This window comes from Arvicanthis niloticus, chromosome 3 (genome assembly GCF_011762505.2).
Source record: "Arvicanthis niloticus isolate mArvNil1 chromosome 3, mArvNil1.pat.X, whole genome shotgun sequence".
Lineage (NCBI taxonomy): Eukaryota > Metazoa > Chordata > Mammalia > Rodentia > Muridae > Arvicanthis > Arvicanthis niloticus.
Genome location: NC_047660.1, coordinates 127,232,931 through 127,251,890, shown reverse-complemented (window position 1 = coordinate 127,251,890; position 18,960 = coordinate 127,232,931). Strand labels below are relative to the sequence as shown.

Genomic DNA, 18,960 nt, shown 5'->3' with positions numbered 1-18,960 from the left:
CTTTGGTTATTTTAAATCTTTTTGGTTTTTGGGTTTTCACGATAAGGTCTCTCTGTGTAATATCCCTGGCTACCCTAGAACGTGACTGTGTAGACCAGGCTGGCTTTGAACTCTCAGAGATCCTCCTGCCTCTGCCTCTCTAATGCTGGGATTAAAAGCATCGCCACCGTGCCCACCACCGGCTGTCACTGAAATCTTTTCTGTGTTGTTTTACTGTGTATTTGGACAGGTGGCCTAGTTTGCTTCCCTGTTTTTGATGAGCAAAAGCACTTGTGAGGAATGTGTTTATTTCAACTTACAGTTCATCGTTTATCACAGAGGGAAGCAAGGCAGGAACTAAAGCAGAGACTGGAGAACGGGCTTTCTGGCTTGTTCCCCAGCTCGCGTTCAGGTGGCTTCTCATACACTGCAGACCCACCTGCTCAGGGATGGCATAGTAGTTCCGCTCTTCCACATCAGTTAGCAGTCAGGATAGGGTGTCTCACAGACATACCCCCAGGCCAGTCATCCCAGGGGACTAGGTGTGTGTGAAGTTGACAGCTGCAGCAACTGTAACAACAGAAATACAGTACTATAGAATTTCATGTCTTACAGATACTTTCATGGGTGCAGTATTCATCCTCGATTTGATCCTCAGCACTCACTGCCAAAGCAAAGGAAAAACCTTCTGTAGAGACAGAGAAATCTGAACTAAACTCACTCTTTATTCAGCATTCTCTCCATTCCTTTCACTCTACAACCAAATCACCTCTTAATCCTAAACTTCTAGTCATGGTGCGTTCAGCTTTAATTGGTGCTTGTGTGAATTTGCTCCATAGTCTCAGTCACTTCCTCTTGGGCACTGGCTGTATGGTTTTGAGGAGTTCATGCTGTTGGGGGCCGACTTTTAGCAGAAAGCGGCTATCAGCTTTGCAGCCATCTTGAGCCATATACCCTGACATGAGACTTGGATTACAATAGCCTACAACAGCTGAGCACACTCCGATAATCTTGGTTTAGATACCTTGGGTGTGTGAGATTAAAGGTGTGTAACTTAAGAGTGACTTAGAAGTGTAGAGATCAGATTTAGAGACAAGACCTAAGGGCATGATTAAAGGTGTGACCAAAAGGCATGGCTTAGAAGTGAGACATATAAAAGGCAGAGACAGAACAGAGAATCAGACACAGCAGAGAGAAGACAGAGAAGCAGACACTTGGAAGAGAACTTGGAAGAAGTAACTTGGAACTTGGAGGCACTAGGGACTAGGAACTTAGGACTTGAGACACTTAGAGGAAGAGAGACTGAAGAATAAACGGGATTGAAACACACTCTGGTCTCCATTCTTCGAGTCCGTCCTCACTCTCTCTCTTGCTGAACCCCGACCCACGGACCGGAGTGGCAGCTTGGGCCGGGATACAGTGGCTGCCAAATGCGGGGCAGCCCGGGCCTCAACATTTTGCTCAGCCGTGACATTTTTTGGCCGCCGGAATGTGGGGCTAGTGCGGTTCTCAACACATGCTTGGCTGCTCACATGGGCTTTAGTTGTGCTTTTAACAAGTAAAACCGGATCTTCCCACTTGGCAGGTAAGGCACACACGGCCAGAGCAAAGTGACCTGCATATAATTGTGTCCCTTGCATTTGATTTGGGTTTTGGTATTTGACTTAGTGTTAATGGGGTGTCATTAACCCAGGCTGGCCTGGAACTCACTACATGGCACAGGAGATGCTCTCATTACTGGGGCTCTTGGCCAGCTTCCCTAATGCTGAAATGTTAAGTTTGAGTTGCCATGCCTGGTTTGCACGTGTTGTGTGTGTTTGGGTACATGTATGCATATGGTGGTCTGTAATTGATACTGAGTATCTTCCTTGATGGCTCTTCATGCAATCGTAGCAATCTTTTGCTGAACCTGGAGTGCACTGATTCCGACTAGTCCAGCTATATGGGATGCCCTGGGATAACCTCTCTAACTCTCAAGTGCTGGGATTCCAGATATTGCCATCTCTGACTTTTTACATGGATGCTAGAGATCCAAAAACATACTGGTCCTCATGCATGTACAGCCAGCACTTTATCCTTTGAACCATCACCCTTGCTCTGGGGGAAGCATAATCCTGATAGTACATCCTACTCTATTTTGCTAAATAGGCATGTTGTAAAAGTGCCTTCTGCCGAGTTATAGTTACTTGTGGATTTGTTCCACTTTTCATCAGAGTATCTTCTTTGTGCCATGAGTGGTAGCTAATGCAGAGATTTATAACTTTAGAGTTCTGAGAGTGTCTCAAGTGTTCTGTCCTAAATGGGACCTCTACATTACCCCTGAAGGCTTCAGGGACATTTTGTGAGAAAGAGTGGAAAGACTGAACTAGGAGATAGGAGTGCTGAAGGAACATCTAGACAAGACATGGCCTCTGCACTCAGGAACTCACAGCTGCACAAGGTGGAGGGGACATCCACATTCCATCACGGATTGGGGGTGGCGGGTAGCTCCTGAGAGCTTGCCCCTTCCTAACAGACTATTGGCAATTAATGCTTGCTGAGGGAGGGTGTCATTTTTTTTTTTTTCACTGTGTGCTCATTGGTACGTTACTCATGATCCAATTAAAAAAAAAAAAAAAAAAAAAAAAAAAAAAAAAAAAAAAAAACAACCTCAAGTCATGCTCATGCAAGCAACTTTAAACTCTGGGTCAGCAAAACAAAACAAAAAAAACCCAGAACAACTTGTATAGAAGATTTCATGGGGATGAGAGGGGATGGGCTTTGAGGTTTCAAAAGCTACATGCAGTGTCCACTGTATTCAAAGTCTCCAGCCCTGTTTCCAGATCTGTTATTATAAGTACATGTGTGAAATTGTTGCAAAAAGTATGGGTAGGGTTACAGGAATCTTGGGAAGACGGTGTGTCGTATATGCACATCTTGCTCCAGTCTTACTGTACTACAAAACTCTGTTCTTAATTCAGTGTTCCTTTTAGGGGGTCTATGGATAAAGCTTTGGAAATGCCCTCATTACTATGTGTGAGGGCTGCCTGTGTGGTAAGCATTCAGTAAATATAAAGTGAATCTAAAACAAGTTTTTGTATTTCTTTTAAGGCAGCTTCTTCTATACCCCAGGCTTTATGTTCACATAACCTGGAACTATGTATTTTAGGATGACCTTTAACTCCTGGTCATCCTGCCCTTGCCTGGGTGCAGGGATTATAGTCCTGAACCACACCTGGTTTATGCAGCAGAGGGGATCAGGTCCAGGGGTTGCCATTCTGCCAAGTAAAAGGAATTCTAATCAGCACTTGGGAGTTGTAGACCAATGAGGGCTACATACAAGACACTGACTTAAAAAAGAAAAAAACGTCTAATAAAATTAAGTTGCAAGTCTAAACCAGGCATGGTAGTGCATGCCTTTAATCTCAGCAGTCAAGCAGGCAGAGCAGGGGGATCTCAGTGAGTCTCCTAATAAGTTCCAGGCCAGCTAAGCTGCATAGTGAGACCGGTCTCAAACAATAAAAATGTAAGTCTAATACACCAAATTTTCACAGATGTTTTAAATATTTTTGAGATGGAATCTTGATTATGAAAGGAGCCAACATTAGTGTGTAGAATGGATATGTTTCTTTTGTGATTAAAAAAAAAAAAACCCACAACCAAGGCAGTTTACAAATAAAACATTTAATTGGGCTTACAATAACAGATCCGGAAACAGGGTAGGAGACATTGAATACAGTGGACACTGCATGAGGCTTTTGAAACCTTAAAGCACATCCCCAGTGGCATGCTGTTTCCAAAAAGACCACACCTCCTAATCCTTCCTACAGTTCCACCAACTAGGGACCAAGTGTTTAAACATACGAGTCTATAAGGCCATTTTTATTTATTTATTTTTTAATTTTATTTTTTTACAGTCCAGTCGCTACTCCTCCCCCGATCTGCCCTCCCACAGTTCCTCATCCCCCACCCCCATCTCCAATAGGATTTCCCCACCCACACCCACCAGGCCAGGGCTCCCTACTCTCTGGGGCCTCAAATCTCTTAACGGTTAGGCCTGTCTTCTCACTGAGGCCAAACCCATAGTCCTCTGTTGTGTATGTGTCAATGCCTCTGACCAGCTGATGTATGCCACCTGATTGGTGGCTCAGTGTCCAGGTTAGTTGAGACTGCTGGTCTTGGGGCCATCCTTTTATTCAACCCACCAGTTACTATCTCACCTTGTGCTTAGTGTAAGAAAGGTTGGTTGGCTTTGTAGGGCATTTTCTATTCCTTTCTGTGCATTGCAGACGCCTGAGCTTCCTATTGACTTAGATAAAAGCAACTGGCTCAGTTTGAGAGTAGTCTATGAAGTCATGACAGTTGGTCACACTGTATCCAGTCAGAAAGTTGAGCAGGAATAAAGCACAAGCTCAACTAAGTAGCTTTCTCCTTTTTATGTAGCCTAGGACCCAGGCCCAGGATGGTTCTGGACTGTCAGGGTAGGTTGTCCTTTGTTAACCTAAACAAGAAAAACCCCCAATGCATGCTGAGAGCTTTGTCTCATAGTTGGTTGTAAAGCCTATCAAGTTTGGGTTTTTGTTGTTTTGGTTTGTTTTTTCATTTTTCTCTCCAAAGACAGGATTTCTCTGTGTAACCCTGGCTAGCCTCAAACTCAGATCTGGCTGCCACTGCCTCTGGAGTACAGGATTAAAGGCTTGTGCCAACCACTGGCTTTTTCATGTTAATATTAACTGTCACTGTGGGAGACCACTGTCACAGACCTTCAACCTTAGTTTAAGGCAAGGTTTCAAGCCCTGGCTGTCCTGTGATTCACTCTAGAGACCATTCTGGCTTCAAACTCAAGAGATCTGCCTCCCCAGTGCTGGGATGAAAGGCATATGCTACCACATTGAGCTAAAAATAAACTTTTCAAATTTAATAGTAAAAATTAAAGCTAGGCAATAGTGACACACATCTTGAATCCCCGTGCTTGGGAAAGAGAAACAGGGAGATCTCGAAGTTTGAGGCCAGCATAGTCTACAGTCACCAGGATAGCCAGGGATACAGGTGAAGAAAAACAAAACACACCCACCCCAAAATCAACACAACCCCCCCCCCCCCCAAAAAAAAAAACCCTTATGCATTTCCTGTTACTTCAGAGTTGACTTTGACCAGGCCATTCCTGCAGCGGGTGAGATCAGGCCAGTCATTTACTTTGGAGGGTCTTTGGACCCACCCACATCTACCCGGGCTCTCTGCCAGTGGAAACACTTTGTTTTTGGACAATGCAGAGTGTTTACCAAGGTTCCTTTTCTCTTGGTATTTGAAGTAAATCTAAGTACATTTCCACAGCTAAACTACAGAACTAGTGTTTGCTCCCCCTTTTCATCTCTGGCTCATTTGTTCTATTGTGGAAATTTCCATCCTTTATTCAAACCCTTGGTGGGAAGATATGGCCAACGGGTTGCAGACTGATAAGACTATCTCTGGTATCCTTAACTGGTCTTGGTTCTTTCACACCAAGGAATGATAATCTTCACTGGGTTATTTGTAAAGTGAGGGTTGGGCATTAAACCTCGGATTGCCTATTCATTTGGTTCACTGTTAATCCTAGACTAAAACATTCAAGTAATGAAGGTTGGTTACAATGCTAAGTTCTTTTTACTACGGCATAAACTTCAAAATGGTTTTGAATTTATATACTTGGGCATGTACACACCAAAGCCAGAGACAATTTTGGGGAGCTTGGGTCCCAAGGGTTTAACTCAGGATTTACCCTGGAAGCTTTCATTAACTGGCTCTCAGTCCCAGGGATTTCCCTATCTCTGCGCTTCAGCACTGAGAATCTAAGATTCTCTCTTGCTAGCATAGCAAGCAGCCATCTCCCAGACTCTACACTCCAAGAGTTCAAATCACACAGAATAAAGACTACACTCCCCTTTAGGGATCAATTCTCACTACTCCCCAAATTTCATTTCTCCCATCAAGACCACGGAAAGGCTAACACAACCAGGAACTTTAAACAAAATTTTATTACACAAAGGTTGTCACATAATTGGATACTTCTCTACTTTGTACACAATCATTCCCACCCTCCACAGAAAGGCTGCTTCTGAACTTCCCATGTGGTGACACAGCGCTACAGTCCTGATGCTAACAGAACAGTAGAGATGCCTCAGTGATTTAAGTTGAAAGCAGGACACTGGTATATGGCTCTTGTACCCAGCATCAGGAATGTACAAATGTCTTTATTCAAAAATACAAAATAAATTATCTGTAGGCATGGACAATGACAGCAGTAAACCATTATGTATTGTCAAAGGAAACCAGTAACTGATGGTTACAGTGATCAGCCAGCCTTCTCTTCAGTCATTTTCTTCAGGTGACTTCTCTGAAGTTATTGGTGAGGAACCTGCCTTGAGCTTCCTGTCACAGTTCATTGATAAGGGCAAAGCACTATTCTAGGTTAGAACATGCCACCTCCCATACCCCCTCCCATTCCACCCATTGCACCCATTCCAGGGTCCTTCTCTTCTTTAGGAATTTCTGTCACTACAGCTTCAGCTGTAGTTAGCAAGGAGGCCACCCCAGCAGCATCCAGTAAAGCAGTTCTTACAACCTAGAAAAAAAAATTTAGTAAAATAATTTATAATTAATGAAAACCATGCACTAGAGAACAAGCCATCTAAGGGTTTATGAAATGCTGATTTATTTACCTTTGTTGGATCAATGATTCCCTTTTCCACCATGTTTACAAAATCTCCAAGCATGGCGTCATAACCAACTTCTGAGGAACTTTGCAGAATTTTCTCAACTATTAAAGATCCTTCAACACCTGCATTCTTAGCAATCGTCATTGCAGGAATTTTAAGTGCTCTTTTAATAATTTCTATACCTACAAAGCAAACACATTTTTACAAATTTACTTTTGTTTTCCCTTTTTGGGGAGCCAGAGATGGCTCGGTGATTAAGAACACTGGCATCTTTTTCAGAGAACCTGGTTTAATCTTAGTACCAATGTAACTTCAGTTCCAGGCTATCTAATGCTCCCTCTGGCCCTGAGAACAGTGCGAATGCATAGCACATAAAACATGCAGGCAAAATGCACCCCCCCACACACAAAAATTATAAAGAAAACAAGAGCTTAATAGGTGAGATGGTTTTTCCAATTCTACCATAGACGAAATAAATGCCCCTGTAAAATGTGGCACACATTTCACCTCTGGTATCAACAATACTTTTCAACAAAAATAATTGGGCTACAAACTCATTTAAAAGATCTTTACCTATTTTCTGATCTTCATTAGCAGGCTTTAATGAATCCAAGGCTGGGATGCACCGAAGCAGAGCGCAGCCCCCTCCTAGAACAATGCCTTCTTCAACAGCTGCTCTTGTAGCATTGAGAGCATCTGTAACTCTGTCTTTCTTCTCATTCACTTCAACATCACTTGTCCCTCCAACCTAAAGATTAAAAAATTCCAGTGAGCATGACCTTTCCCATCCAATGACCACCTGAAGCCACCTAGATGGCAGACCTGAGCTGGGCACAGCTCACAAAGCTAAGTCATGACCCCAGCTAAAGTAGGTGGGTTACACCAACTGAGGCTAGCCTGGGCTGCGGCAGAGTTCAAAACAAAAGCAACAACAAAAGGAAGCAATTCTAGAACAGGTTATAATGTATCCCACTAACAAACCCCTGAACTTTCCATAATACAGTCTGTACTGTGGTCTGAGAAAGGGATGCTGGCCAAGCAATGTGCATACCTTTGATCCCAGCACTCGGGGGGTAGAGGCAGACAGATTTTCAGTTTAAGGCTAGCCTGGTCTAAGTTCTAGGACTGAAAACCCTGTCTATAGAGTGAACAGAGTTCCAGGACAGTCAGGGCTTCACAGAGAGAAAAAAAAAAAAAAAAAAGTGAGGCTGGGAAATTGAGCAGTGGCATAGACTATTTGCACGACATGGAACAAGAATGGTTTCAGTCTCATGCATAATACCAGTAGGGGACAGATGCCTATTTTTGAGTCAGACAGCCTTGGGATACAACCCAAGTAGATCAAAGGGCTTGCTTGCCGTGCAATCAAACGGCCTGAGCATTCCTGGAATCACAGTGGAAAGGTAGATGACCAACTGCTGATAGCTGCTCCTGACTGCTACACGTGCCCCATGGAAAGTTTGGCCATATGAACACACAAAACAACAACAACAAAACCAAAAATCAGAACAAACAAAAAGTAAAGATTTTGGGAAAGAAGGTATTTATTTACTCTTGGTAAATACCACAGAAGCCATCTCACTAGACTCAGAGCCTAAAATGCTAACCTGCAAGTCAGTCTTACCTTCAACACAGCTACTCCATCTGAAAGTTTAGCAAGTCGCTCGTTCAGCTTTTCCTTTTCATATTCACTAGTTGTGATGTCTAGCTGTTCAGTGATTTCTTGAATACGTTTTTCAATGTGAGCTTTGTCACCTTTCCCTTTCAAAAGCATGGCATCATCTTTGGTGACAATGACCTCTCCAACTTTTCCTAAGTCATGAGCTTGAACATCTTCAAGATTTAGATTCAACCCCTCTTCTCCAAACACCTATAAAGGCAGTGTGTTATTAGTGGTTTCCATTACAGCAGGCTTATTACTATATGCCACAGACATTCTGTGCAGAGGACCAGCTTTTCAGGGTTTGCAAGATGTCTTAGCAGTCAAGAGCACTGGAGGGCTATTCTGCTCTTCCAGGTGTCCTGCGTTCAAGTCCCAGCATCCATATGGCAGCCTACAACTGTCTATAACTGTAGTCCTATGGGACTGAATGGATGCCTTCTGGTATGCATACACCACACAAAATACCCATACACACAAAGCTTAAAAATCCAGAAAAAGAAATGTGTTTTTGAGATGTCAAGGCCACTGATATACAAGAACAAAGTGTAAATAAAATCACTTACACACATTAGAGTTAGTTTTAAGTTTTGAGAACTTTTAATCATGTCCATTCTCAGGCCAGGCTCAGTAAGTTAGAAATGTGACCTTAATCCAATCCCTGTGTTCCAAATATCCAATAGAAAGAAACAAGCCCATCTATTTGTTTAGTATACAATTTATGTGCAATCTGGAAGCATAAACATCACTGAGCAAAGCAGTATAAGGTTTACTTACCGCACCACCAGTAGCAATAGCCATATCTTTAAGCTGGTTCTTCCTATTGTCCCCAAACCCTGGAGCTTTGACTGCTACAACCTGAAGACCAACTTTTAGCCTGTAAAGAAGATTTAACTGTGTAAGATGTAAACTGAAGGGGAGTTGGGAGACAGCATCTAGTTCAGTTCCTGGTAAGTTCTAGCACTATCCTGATCCTACTCTTTCCCCACAACTTCTGGTCTTAAAAAGGACGAGATGGGGACCCCTACTCATCCGAATTTGTTCCAAGCTGATCCCTTCTTAAAGAACTGCTGCTCTTACAGTGCAGACACAGCTGGGCGTTAGTGCTAACCACACCAGTGTTCAAAGACATGGTGGTTCTCTCTGGGAAGCTGTGGGAGGCAGAGGCTCAAGGATTATGTGCATTTGAGAGCAGCTTGAGACGGACTCATAGTGCACAGAGCACTATATCATGTATCACAACTCACACATGCAATTTCAAAAAAGCAATAGAAATCACCCTCTACCTAAAAATATATAGACAGCCCAATCCATTTATCTATTACCTGTTCAAAACCAGTGTGCTTAGAGCTTCTCCGTCAACATCTTCAGCGATTATGACCAAAGGCTTCCGGTGAGCATTAGCAATTTCAAGAGCAGGTACAATGGACTGAACACTAGAAATTTTCTTTTCACTCAACAAAACATAGGCATCTTGGAATTCACATTTTTGACCTGTAAATATAGTGAGCAGTAAAAACCAAATTCTAATAGTACTGTGAAAACAATTTACTTCCACAGTGAGACCAGTAACTCATGTTCTTCTCTTGAAATTTAATTGCTGAACCATTAATGGTTAAAACATCACAATTTTTACTTAATGTACCACCCACACTCACTGCCTATAGCTGACAGTAAGTTTACAGCTTAAAGTATACTGTGAAGATTTCACCTTTGGAACGGCTCTTACCTTTTGATGTGTTAATAAAATACGGGGAAATATATCCTCTATCAAACTTCATGCCTTCAATAATTTCTAGCTCATCATTCAGGGTTTTTCCATCCTATAAAGTAAAAAAATTAGAGGAATGGATTTCAGTGAAGAAACAAAACTTGGTCAGCTAAACTAAAGATGGCTCAGGGGTTAAGAGCATTTATTCTTTTTTTTTAGATATTTTATGTACTCTATCTGCATGTACACCTGTGTGCCAGAAGAGGGCACCATATCCCACTAGAGATGGTTGTAAACCATCATGTGCTTGCTGGGCACTGAACTCAGGACCCCTGGAAGACCACTGAGCCACCCAGCTTCCCAGCCACACTTGCTTTTCTTGAACTGGGGTTAGGTTCTCAGCACCTACATAGTGGTTCAACTCAGTTCCAGGGATTCTGCTACTTCTTCTGAACTCCAAAGCACCACATACACATATGGTACACATACATACATATGTGTAGACAAACAAAAAACACTCATACATAGAAAATAAAATTCTTTTAAAAGAAATACAAACCTAATTTTGACTATCTACATAGGGAGACCCTGTCTTAAAAACATGAGCAAAGCCAACATGAGGGACTCAGCATGGAAATGCTGCAGGAGACAAAGCTCCTGACTCAGACTAATGGTGAGCACATACTCAACACAGATGTCAAGAGAAAGGAATGAACTGTGCTGGCACAAACAAGATATTCAAGTTTTTATTTGGAAAACAGGTGACACCCCACTGAAGGTCTTATCAAAACATCAAATCCCGTACTTGCCTTCACTGTGATGACACCCTTTCTTCCAACTTTTTTCATTGCATCAGAAATGATGTTCCCAATGTCTTTGTCTCCATTTGCAGAAATTGTAGCAACCTGAAATGACCAAATTACTTTAAAATTAAATGGTAAAATTAGTATTTTCAACTTTCTTCCCCTTTGACACCCTAAACTGGTATTTTATAGTTTCAATGAAGTCCTGGTTAAATGGAGCTACACCCTCAGTCCTTCCCTTATCTGGCTGGAGGGATGGCTCGGTGGCTAAGGTGACTTACTGTTCAGGTCAGTATCCAGCACCCACACAGTGGCTGACAACTGTCTCTAACACCACCTTCTATGGGTTCATGTGTGCATATGGTGTACACACATAAAAAACACTTGTCTACTATGCTTCAAGGACTAGGTTTGAACCCATACAGCACAGGGTACATTGATATCACCTAAAAATATCTTTGCAAATAACACAAATCTTATTTACAGCCATGTAAAACTAAGCCAAATTAGTAGGCCTGGCAGTGATGGGGCAAGCAATCTAGAGGCAGAAGCAGAGGCAGGGGAATTTGAATTCAAGGGCAGCCTGGTCTACAAGTTGAATTCCAGGATAGCCATGGCTACAAAGAGGAACCTTGTCTTGGAAAACCAAAAGATCCAAATTAGTTTATTCTTTTCAAATGTGAAATAACATCCTTACCTGAGCAATTTCTTCAGGGGTTGTCACAGGTTTAGATTGTTTCTTAAGTTCAGCAATTACAGCATCGACAGCCAACATCACACCTAGTTCGAGAATGTATGTTACTACCATGCTTATCATGGTCCCCAAGCTAAGTATAAACCTACAGATTCCTTCTAACATTTACACGCAACCTCTCGGGCCAGCACTCTCCTAACTGCACCAGACAACACAGTATGCACCCATTTACAATTTCATAAATAAGTAAGTTGAAAACCAACATTTTGAAAACTTGACCTAAATGTTGAGTGGCGGCTCACACCAAAAACTTGAGACCTGCAAGGATTATACAGGGCATCATGCCAACCAGGGAAGGCTAAGGAAACCTACTTATTCTTAGCACAAGCAAAACAAGAAAAAATAGTTTCAAAATTCTCACTACTTAGGGCTGCAGAGATGGCTCAAAGTTAAGAGTAGAGGGTCTTGGGCCAGGTGTGGTAGTACCTGCCTTTAATCCCAGCACTCAGAAGGCAGAAGCAGGCAGATCTCTGTGAGTTTGAAGCTAACTAGCGTGGTCTACAAAGCTACAAAGTGTGTCCAGAACACCCAGGGCTATACAGAGAACCCTGTATTTTCACTTTCATTAAGTGAGACAAGTTAAAAAACAAGATGTGAAAGACGGTCTAGGGGGGTAAATGTACTTGACCTGCAAGCCTGAAGGCCTGTTTGATCTTGGAAACCCACATAAGGAAAGGGAAACTCCACAAGAATGAACACTCACAAACTCTACAACAAATGTAATAAAAAGGACAAAGATGAAGACAGAATTCTTGACAGGATAGGATTAATGAATGACACATGCTTACCTCTCCGGATTTCCACTGGATTAGCCCCTTTGCTGATTTTCTCAAAGCCCTCCTTGGCAATAGACCGTGCCAGAACAGTGGCAGTGGTGGTGCCATCCCCAGCCTCTTCGTTTGTGTTATTGGCAACATCCTGAACGAGTTTAGCTCCAATATTTTTGTATTTATCCTTTAAATCAATTGACTTTGCAACAGTGACCCCATCTTTTGTTACTTTGGGACTTCCCCAACTCTGTTCAATAATCACTGTTCTTCCCTATAGTGACAGAAAAAATAGCAACCCTCAATGATAACCCTCAAAGTTGTCACTCTTAATAATCCTGCAACATAAATCTCAAAGCCAAGTTAATCAACCATCTATAGACAAAATGGACACTGCTCATTTGCCAGGAGTCTAACTTTGAGGCACAATAGGAATTTCCTGGAACTAACATGCCACCTATAAAACAAGAAAGCACAGATGTCAATCACCAAATCCCAGAACATTCTTCACATCATTTGCACTGGAGTTTTGGCCATGAACTGGGTTTGTTTTGTTTTCTGAGACAGGGCTTCTCTGTGCAGCTTTGGCTGTCCTCAAACTCACAAAGCGCAAAGATCTGCTGGCCTCTGCCTCCTGAAGGCTGGAATTAAGAGGCATGCACCACTACTGCCCTGCTTACAAACTATTTTTAAAACATGGTTTGCTTTACAATTCATTCACTAAGTATCAGCCAGTAAGATAATAATGTGTTCTTCTGGTTCACTAAATAAAAAACTTCAAATATGGCACCAATAGTATTGACAACTTGGATTTAAAACACACTTCTATTCCGTCTTGAGCTATGTAAACAGTACTTAAAAATGCAGGGTGTTTTTTGTTTTGTTTTCAAGACAGGGTTTCTCTTGGAGCCATGGCTTTCCTGAAACTTAAGAGATTCGCCTGCCTAAGCCTCCTGAGTGCTGGGCTTATGCAGCTCTTTAGATCAGTTTAAAATGACTGTACACCATATCCAATGCTGTCCTCAAAGTACTATAGCTCCCTATTCAGCCACACGGATGTGTGATCCCAACCTCTGACCTTAGCACTGATTAGAGTTCCAGGCTTACCTGGCCAGCTATGGTTAGAGAACTTGTCTTAATAAAAACTGTGTGAGAAAAACACTGAACCCCTACACTTGAGATGTGACGAGTTGTTCAAGGATAGCCTTGTCACAAAGCTAGCAAAACTCTCAAAACCAGATAAACCTTTGCAATGTGAGAACTGTAGAAACCATAAGGTATGTACAATGAAGGGATGAATGAGAGACCACAAAGGTCTTTCTCCAAGGGCAAGTGAGACCAGTCTGGTGAAATGTGTTGCAGAAGCAGATGGATGGATCTCTGAGTTCCAGGACAGCCTGGGCTACTGGAGAAATGCTGTCTTGAAAAACAAACAAAAACCCAAAACAACAAAGCCCATAAAGTATGTAAAGCAAAGGTGGCTCAGTGTATAGGCTCCTCTTCCAAAGGACCAAGTCAGCCCCCAGAACCTTGGCACCCTCAGTCACAAATGCAGGCAAAATAACAATGCATGTAAAACACAGAAACCTTGAAAAATGTAATGATTCTATGCTAGTGCATTTGCCTTGTAGGTTGGACTATTTCAGAACAATGAATGATCCTCACATTACAGCTATATACTTTGAGGTATTATTAGACTTGTACTTTCCCCTCTATACCCTCTCACTACTGGGAAGGGATCCAAAATTTAATGCAAGCATGCACACAATCATGACTCTGGTTTGAAAATCCTCCTTGAGCTATTACTACTCTATTGCATCATAGTAATAGACAAAAGTCCCCCAAATCGACTGAAGCAAGCATAAGGACACCTAGAATCATAAGGATGCTAACAAACCTTCTAAGAAACACCCCCAAACCACTAAAAGTTGTACCACATGCAAATCAGATTTTCACAAAACTTGGTAACATAATGCTGTCTTGCAGCTACAGAACACTACTCTTTAACACGACTTAAGTATACTGGTACCTTTGGCCCCATTGTAACAGCTACAGCATCGGCTAAAAGGTCTACACCTTGAAGCATTAAGGCTCGAGCATCTGCACCAAATTTTACATCTTTGGCATAGGCCCGAGTGAGATGAGGAGCCAGTGCCCGGGACACTGGTCTCATCTGGCGAAGGACTGTGGGTAGTCGAAGCATTTCTGGAGGAGGGAAAAAAAAAAAAAAAAGTATGACTACAAACTTGTCCAACCATGCTTCAAAACATGGTGGCTAGGTTGGAGCTCGGCTGTCCTCTGCTAACCACCATGCCTGGGCCACAAACGGCGCTGCAGATTCAGGACATGATCTGCTAGCCAACTGATCATGGAGACTGCCCCCATGCCTGACCTACAGCACTAGCACAAAGCACACGAAACCACATCCCCACTCCTGCTCTCTCGAGTTAATCTTTCACTGCCAAAACGGCCTTGGGAGCAGACCCACTCCGAAAAGTATCTGGGGGGTGGAAAAAAAAAAAAAAACCAAGTTGGTGTAAGCAAGGCAGGTTCTAAACCCAAGCACCTAGAGAACTGCAGACGTACTCATGACGGTGCAAAACCCTCTATGGAGAGTGTCGCCTGGTATCCACCCGGAGCTACTGTAGCACAGCAGGTAACAAGGCCGGAGGAAAAGGACCGTAGCTCAGCGCAGCCGCGCGGCCCCACGTGTCGTCCCGACCAGGGGCCCCGAGCAAGGTCAAAGTGAAGGCGCCGGATCGCCGTGGCCACGGCGGACTAGAGGACCGCGACCACCCTCCGACAGAGTCCTGCAGTGTGCCAGGCGCAGGTGGCACCAGAGGGCCGAAATTGCTCCCACCCTAGCCCGCCCTTGCTCCCGCGCTTGGCCTAGGTCGCGTGGTCCCCGCCGCACGTGATAAAACCAGCGTGGCCCTGCTGGGCCTGGACAAGTGAGCGGGGCCTGCGGCGTCGCTGGCAGACTTCTCCCCCAGCCCTCCGTGCTCGGTCCGCTCTGCAAGCAGGCCTGCGAGCGCCGGGGCGCCGTGCACGCAGAGGCCGCGTACCTGCGGGGCGGCGGCGAGAGAGCTCGAGGCGAGGCAGGCCGTCTACGGCGAGTGAGGGACCCAGCACTGGGCGCGCACCGCAATGAGCCCTAGTCCCCTCCCTCCCCGGCCCCGCCCCACGGCCCCGCGTGCGCGCGCGCGCGCCCCGCTCTCGCGCACGCCCGGGCCCCGCAATCTGCATGCGGCGCGCGCGGCCCCGCCCTCCGTACCTAAGCGGCCTCAGCCCGGCGGCCTCGGCCCGCTCCCGCCGCCGTACGCTGGTTCCCGGGCCGCGCTCGGTTCTAGAACCTTCCAGAAGGCCCCGCGCTCTCCGTGGGTGAAAGGTCAAGTAGCGTCATTTCCGGGAGGGGGCTCGTTCTTTCACCTCGGCGGCCGGCCTGGAAAAGCCTAGAAAGTGCTCCCCTTTTCTTCCGCCTCCGGCCGGCTGCCCGTATCCGCGGCCTGCGCGGAGCCGTCGCCACCAATCGGCGCGCGCGCTGGCGAGGCCGCCCTCTCTCACGCTCAGAGGCGGAGTGCGCCTGCGCGCTGCGCGGCCTTTTTCACGTGTCCTGAGCCGGCCCGCAGGACTCTCCTTGCAGCCGCGGCCCGAGTACAGAGTCCGGAGCTGTGGTGGCGCAAGTCATGGTGAGTGTCTCGTGGTGGCCGGCAGGCCTGCGGGTCCGGTTCGGCCTGCGGCCCACGGAGAGCCCATGTGCGCTTTGGGACTAGCAGGACAGCGGTCCGCTCAGTGTCCGGCGTCCGCCCATGGCTCTGCAGAAGCGAGGCCTGCCCGACCATTTCCCCACCACGGCTTTTCTGCACGCACGTGTGCGGCAGGCGTTTGGGGCAGGGGGCGGGAACCCGGGTGCACACGCGCAAGCCCACCTGCCCTGGCAGGGCTTTCGTGGATGTGTCCTGTGTTGGAGAAAAAGTATGTCCGGGCTCAAAAATTGATACCACTCCCCGGTTACTTGAATTTAAAGGAAAAGAAAATAAAGGAAATGTTTGACCTTGGAATAGACCAAGGTTGAGATTGCTGATGAGCGGTGAAGACCCCCTTAAAGCAGACAGGGAAATGAAACTTAATTTGGCCTTTATAGAGTGGAACGTTGAAGAGTATATTCTAAAGGTACACTTTGAATTTTCTTGTCATTGTGAAACGCTTTGACCTGTTGAGTTAAGGCTCGCAGTGGTATTAACTGTTCGTGTTCTGACACTTGGAACTTAATTACAGTTTTTTTTTTTTTTTTTTTTTTTTTTTTTTTTTTTTACAACACATTTCTCTCCACAGGCTGGACAAGCTTTTAGGAAGTTTCTTCCGCTCTTTGACAGAGTATTGGTTGAAAGGAGTGCCGCTGAAACTGTAACCAAAGGTGGCATTATGCTTCCAGAAAAGTCTCAAGGAAAAGTATTGCAGGCAACGGTCGTGGCTGTGGGATCAGGCGGGAAAGGAAAGGTAAGCTGGAGCTCCTAGAGCCGTGCTGAATTTTACCTGTGATGGGAAGGAATGGCAAGAGACTGTAAAAAAGCAAAAGATATTTGAGCGTGTGACTGTATTTGCACGTCTATGCTGTGTAGCAGGGGCATCTCCACCTTACTCCTTCGGGTTAAAGTCTCCTTGAACTAGTCTGGTTTCTGGCCCTCAGCATGTTGGGGGTTACACCCTTTTTACTAGAGTGTTAGGATTTCAGTTTGGGTTCCCATACTTTCATAGCAAGGCTATTTTACCTATTTACCCACTGAGCTAACTCTGCAGTGCCCCACACTCTAGAGATTAAAAAGTGCCTGCCTTAATGATGGCTCATGCCTGTGGCCCAGGTTCTTTGGAGGCCAAGGCGGGTAGATTGTAGAGCCTTCTAGGCCAGCAGGAGGTACAGGATGAGACCTCAAAAAAGTAAAACAGAACCTCACAAAATGAAAACCTCTGTAGCTATTTTGTAGCCTGCTCCTCATATTTTAAATAGACAAAAGATTGTACAAGTAGATAAACCCAGGGGTCTTTTCAGAATTGAAGGAGGTATTTAATAAGGCCCAAACTAATTCTAGCATAAGCTGGGGGAGGGTACAGTGCTGAGGCAGGAGGGTCCAGAATGAATGGCCAGTCAATTTTTATATAGACCATGTCTCTCCTCTCTCTTCCCCAAAAGAAAGGATGAAGTGACGGGGGCTGGGGAGCCTGGCTGTTGGCTTAGCCCAGACACTGAAATAGTTTTAATTTTACACCATTGAGTTTTAGGTGGCATACTTGAGAAGGGAGGAAATACTCTGGGTGTTCCTCACTTAACTAAACCACTAGAGTATTAGGGGGAATGGACATTCTGCTTCAATTCTCTGATCAAGTCCGTGTCTTGACAACAGGGCATTGAGTCAATAAATGTATATTAAGTGGAGAAAAGTAATGCCAAATTTTTGTTTGTTGAAAGAAGTCATACATGACCATTTACTGTTATGAGTTTTTATTTCATTTGGTCTACAAGGGTGTGTTAATATTTAACAGTAAAAAGTTAGCCAACCTTAGCTGTCCACTGAAATGCAGTTTTAGTGAAAGTATGTCTTTCATATTGTAACTGCAGCAATTTAATTAGTTTATTTAATTAATTTAATAAACTTTAATTAATTTAATCTATATTTAATGTAAGTTATATTGCTTGACCTCTAATAAGGTTCCTAACAACATACTGGTTTGAGCACTTTCATTAATTTAGTGATTTAAAAGTTACAGAGTTTAATGTGATTGATTAATGCCTATAATTAACACAAACCTGAGGCACAACGCTCCTGGTGCACATACTGAAACAAAAACTTTACTGTTTATTAGTGAACAAAGCAGACAAACGTCTTTGCTAACAAGTGACTGTTTTTCATCAGGGTGGAGAGATTCAGCCTGTCAGTGTGAAAGTTGGAGATAAAGTTCTTCTCCCAGAATATGGAGGCACCAAAGTAGTTCTAGACGACAAGGTAAGTAAAGCTAATAATTTAAAATAAGTTTTATATTTGCTATTACTTTCTTAACCAATGGTCTCTTTTTTCCCAGGATTATTTCTTATTTAGAGATGGTGACATTCTTGGAAAGTATGTCGACTGAAACCACTGTTGAAATGGTGTCACATGAAGCTGCCCATTCCACTGAAGTTCTGAACTATTTCATCATGTAAATAATTTCCATGCCTCCCTTTTATAATAAACGGATGATGCCTAAACTGACAGCTATTGTCTCTGAAATTTAGTGTCACTGTACTGTTACAAGCAATTCCAAATAAAGTGTAAATGAGTGGACAGTCTTTGTTAATTTAAGGTGGTTTTCTCCAAATAAGCTGAAGAGTTAAGGGTTCTGAGAAACAGGGATTTTCTAGGTAAGTGAACTTTCAGGGTGGATTTGGCAGTGTTACATAGATGAATAATTAAAGCCATGGGGACTTATACTGAGGTACTGTTTTAGTTTACACTCTATTCCTGTGATAAAAAGCTCACTAAAAGCTACTTGGAGAGGAAAGAGTTTGTCTCAGCTTCAAGTTCATTACAGGAAACTGGGCAGGAGCTGAAGCACAGACCATGGAGGAATGTGACA

The 18,960-nt window shown here is 44.0% G+C and overlaps 2 protein-coding genes across 4 annotated transcripts; one reads left to right on the top strand and one right to left on the bottom strand.

Moving 5' to 3' along the window:
* Positions 1-5,953: 5,953 nt before the first annotated feature.
* Hspd1 (heat shock protein family D (Hsp60) member 1) lies at positions 5,954-15,886 on the bottom strand. Of its 2 annotated transcripts, none has more exons than XM_034498248.2 (12): positions 15,623-15,886; positions 14,378-14,553; positions 12,370-12,622; positions 11,525-11,607; positions 10,834-10,929; positions 10,043-10,136; positions 9,639-9,807; positions 9,091-9,190; positions 8,278-8,523; positions 7,227-7,401; positions 6,657-6,835; positions 5,954-6,559 (listed from the first exon to the last, which is right to left on the bottom strand). In XM_034498248.2, the coding sequence occupies exons 2-12, from the start codon at positions 14,549-14,551 to the stop codon at positions 6,407-6,409; spliced, it is 1,722 nt and encodes a 573-aa protein (XP_034354139.1). In that variant the 5' UTR covers positions 14,552-14,553; positions 15,623-15,886; the 3' UTR covers positions 5,954-6,406. The 2 variants fall into 2 exon arrangements, with proteins under 2 accessions (XP_034354139.1, XP_034354138.1); XM_034498247.2 differs by lacking the exon at positions 15,623-15,886 and adding an exon at positions 15,414-15,549.
* On the top strand, positions 15,887-18,596 carry Hspe1 (heat shock protein family E (Hsp10) member 1). 2 transcript variants are annotated; one of them, XM_034498253.2, is made up of 4 exons: positions 15,887-16,037; positions 16,684-16,848; positions 18,261-18,350; positions 18,427-18,596. In XM_034498253.2, exons 1-4 carry the CDS (start codon positions 16,035-16,037, stop codon positions 18,475-18,477), a joined length of 309 nt encoding a protein of 102 aa, XP_034354144.1. In that variant the 5' UTR covers positions 15,887-16,034; the 3' UTR covers positions 18,478-18,596. The 2 variants fall into 2 exon arrangements, with proteins under 2 accessions (XP_034354144.1, XP_034354143.1); XM_034498252.2 differs by lacking the exon at positions 15,887-16,037 and adding an exon at positions 16,376-16,521.
* Positions 18,597-18,960: the final 364 nt, after the last annotated feature.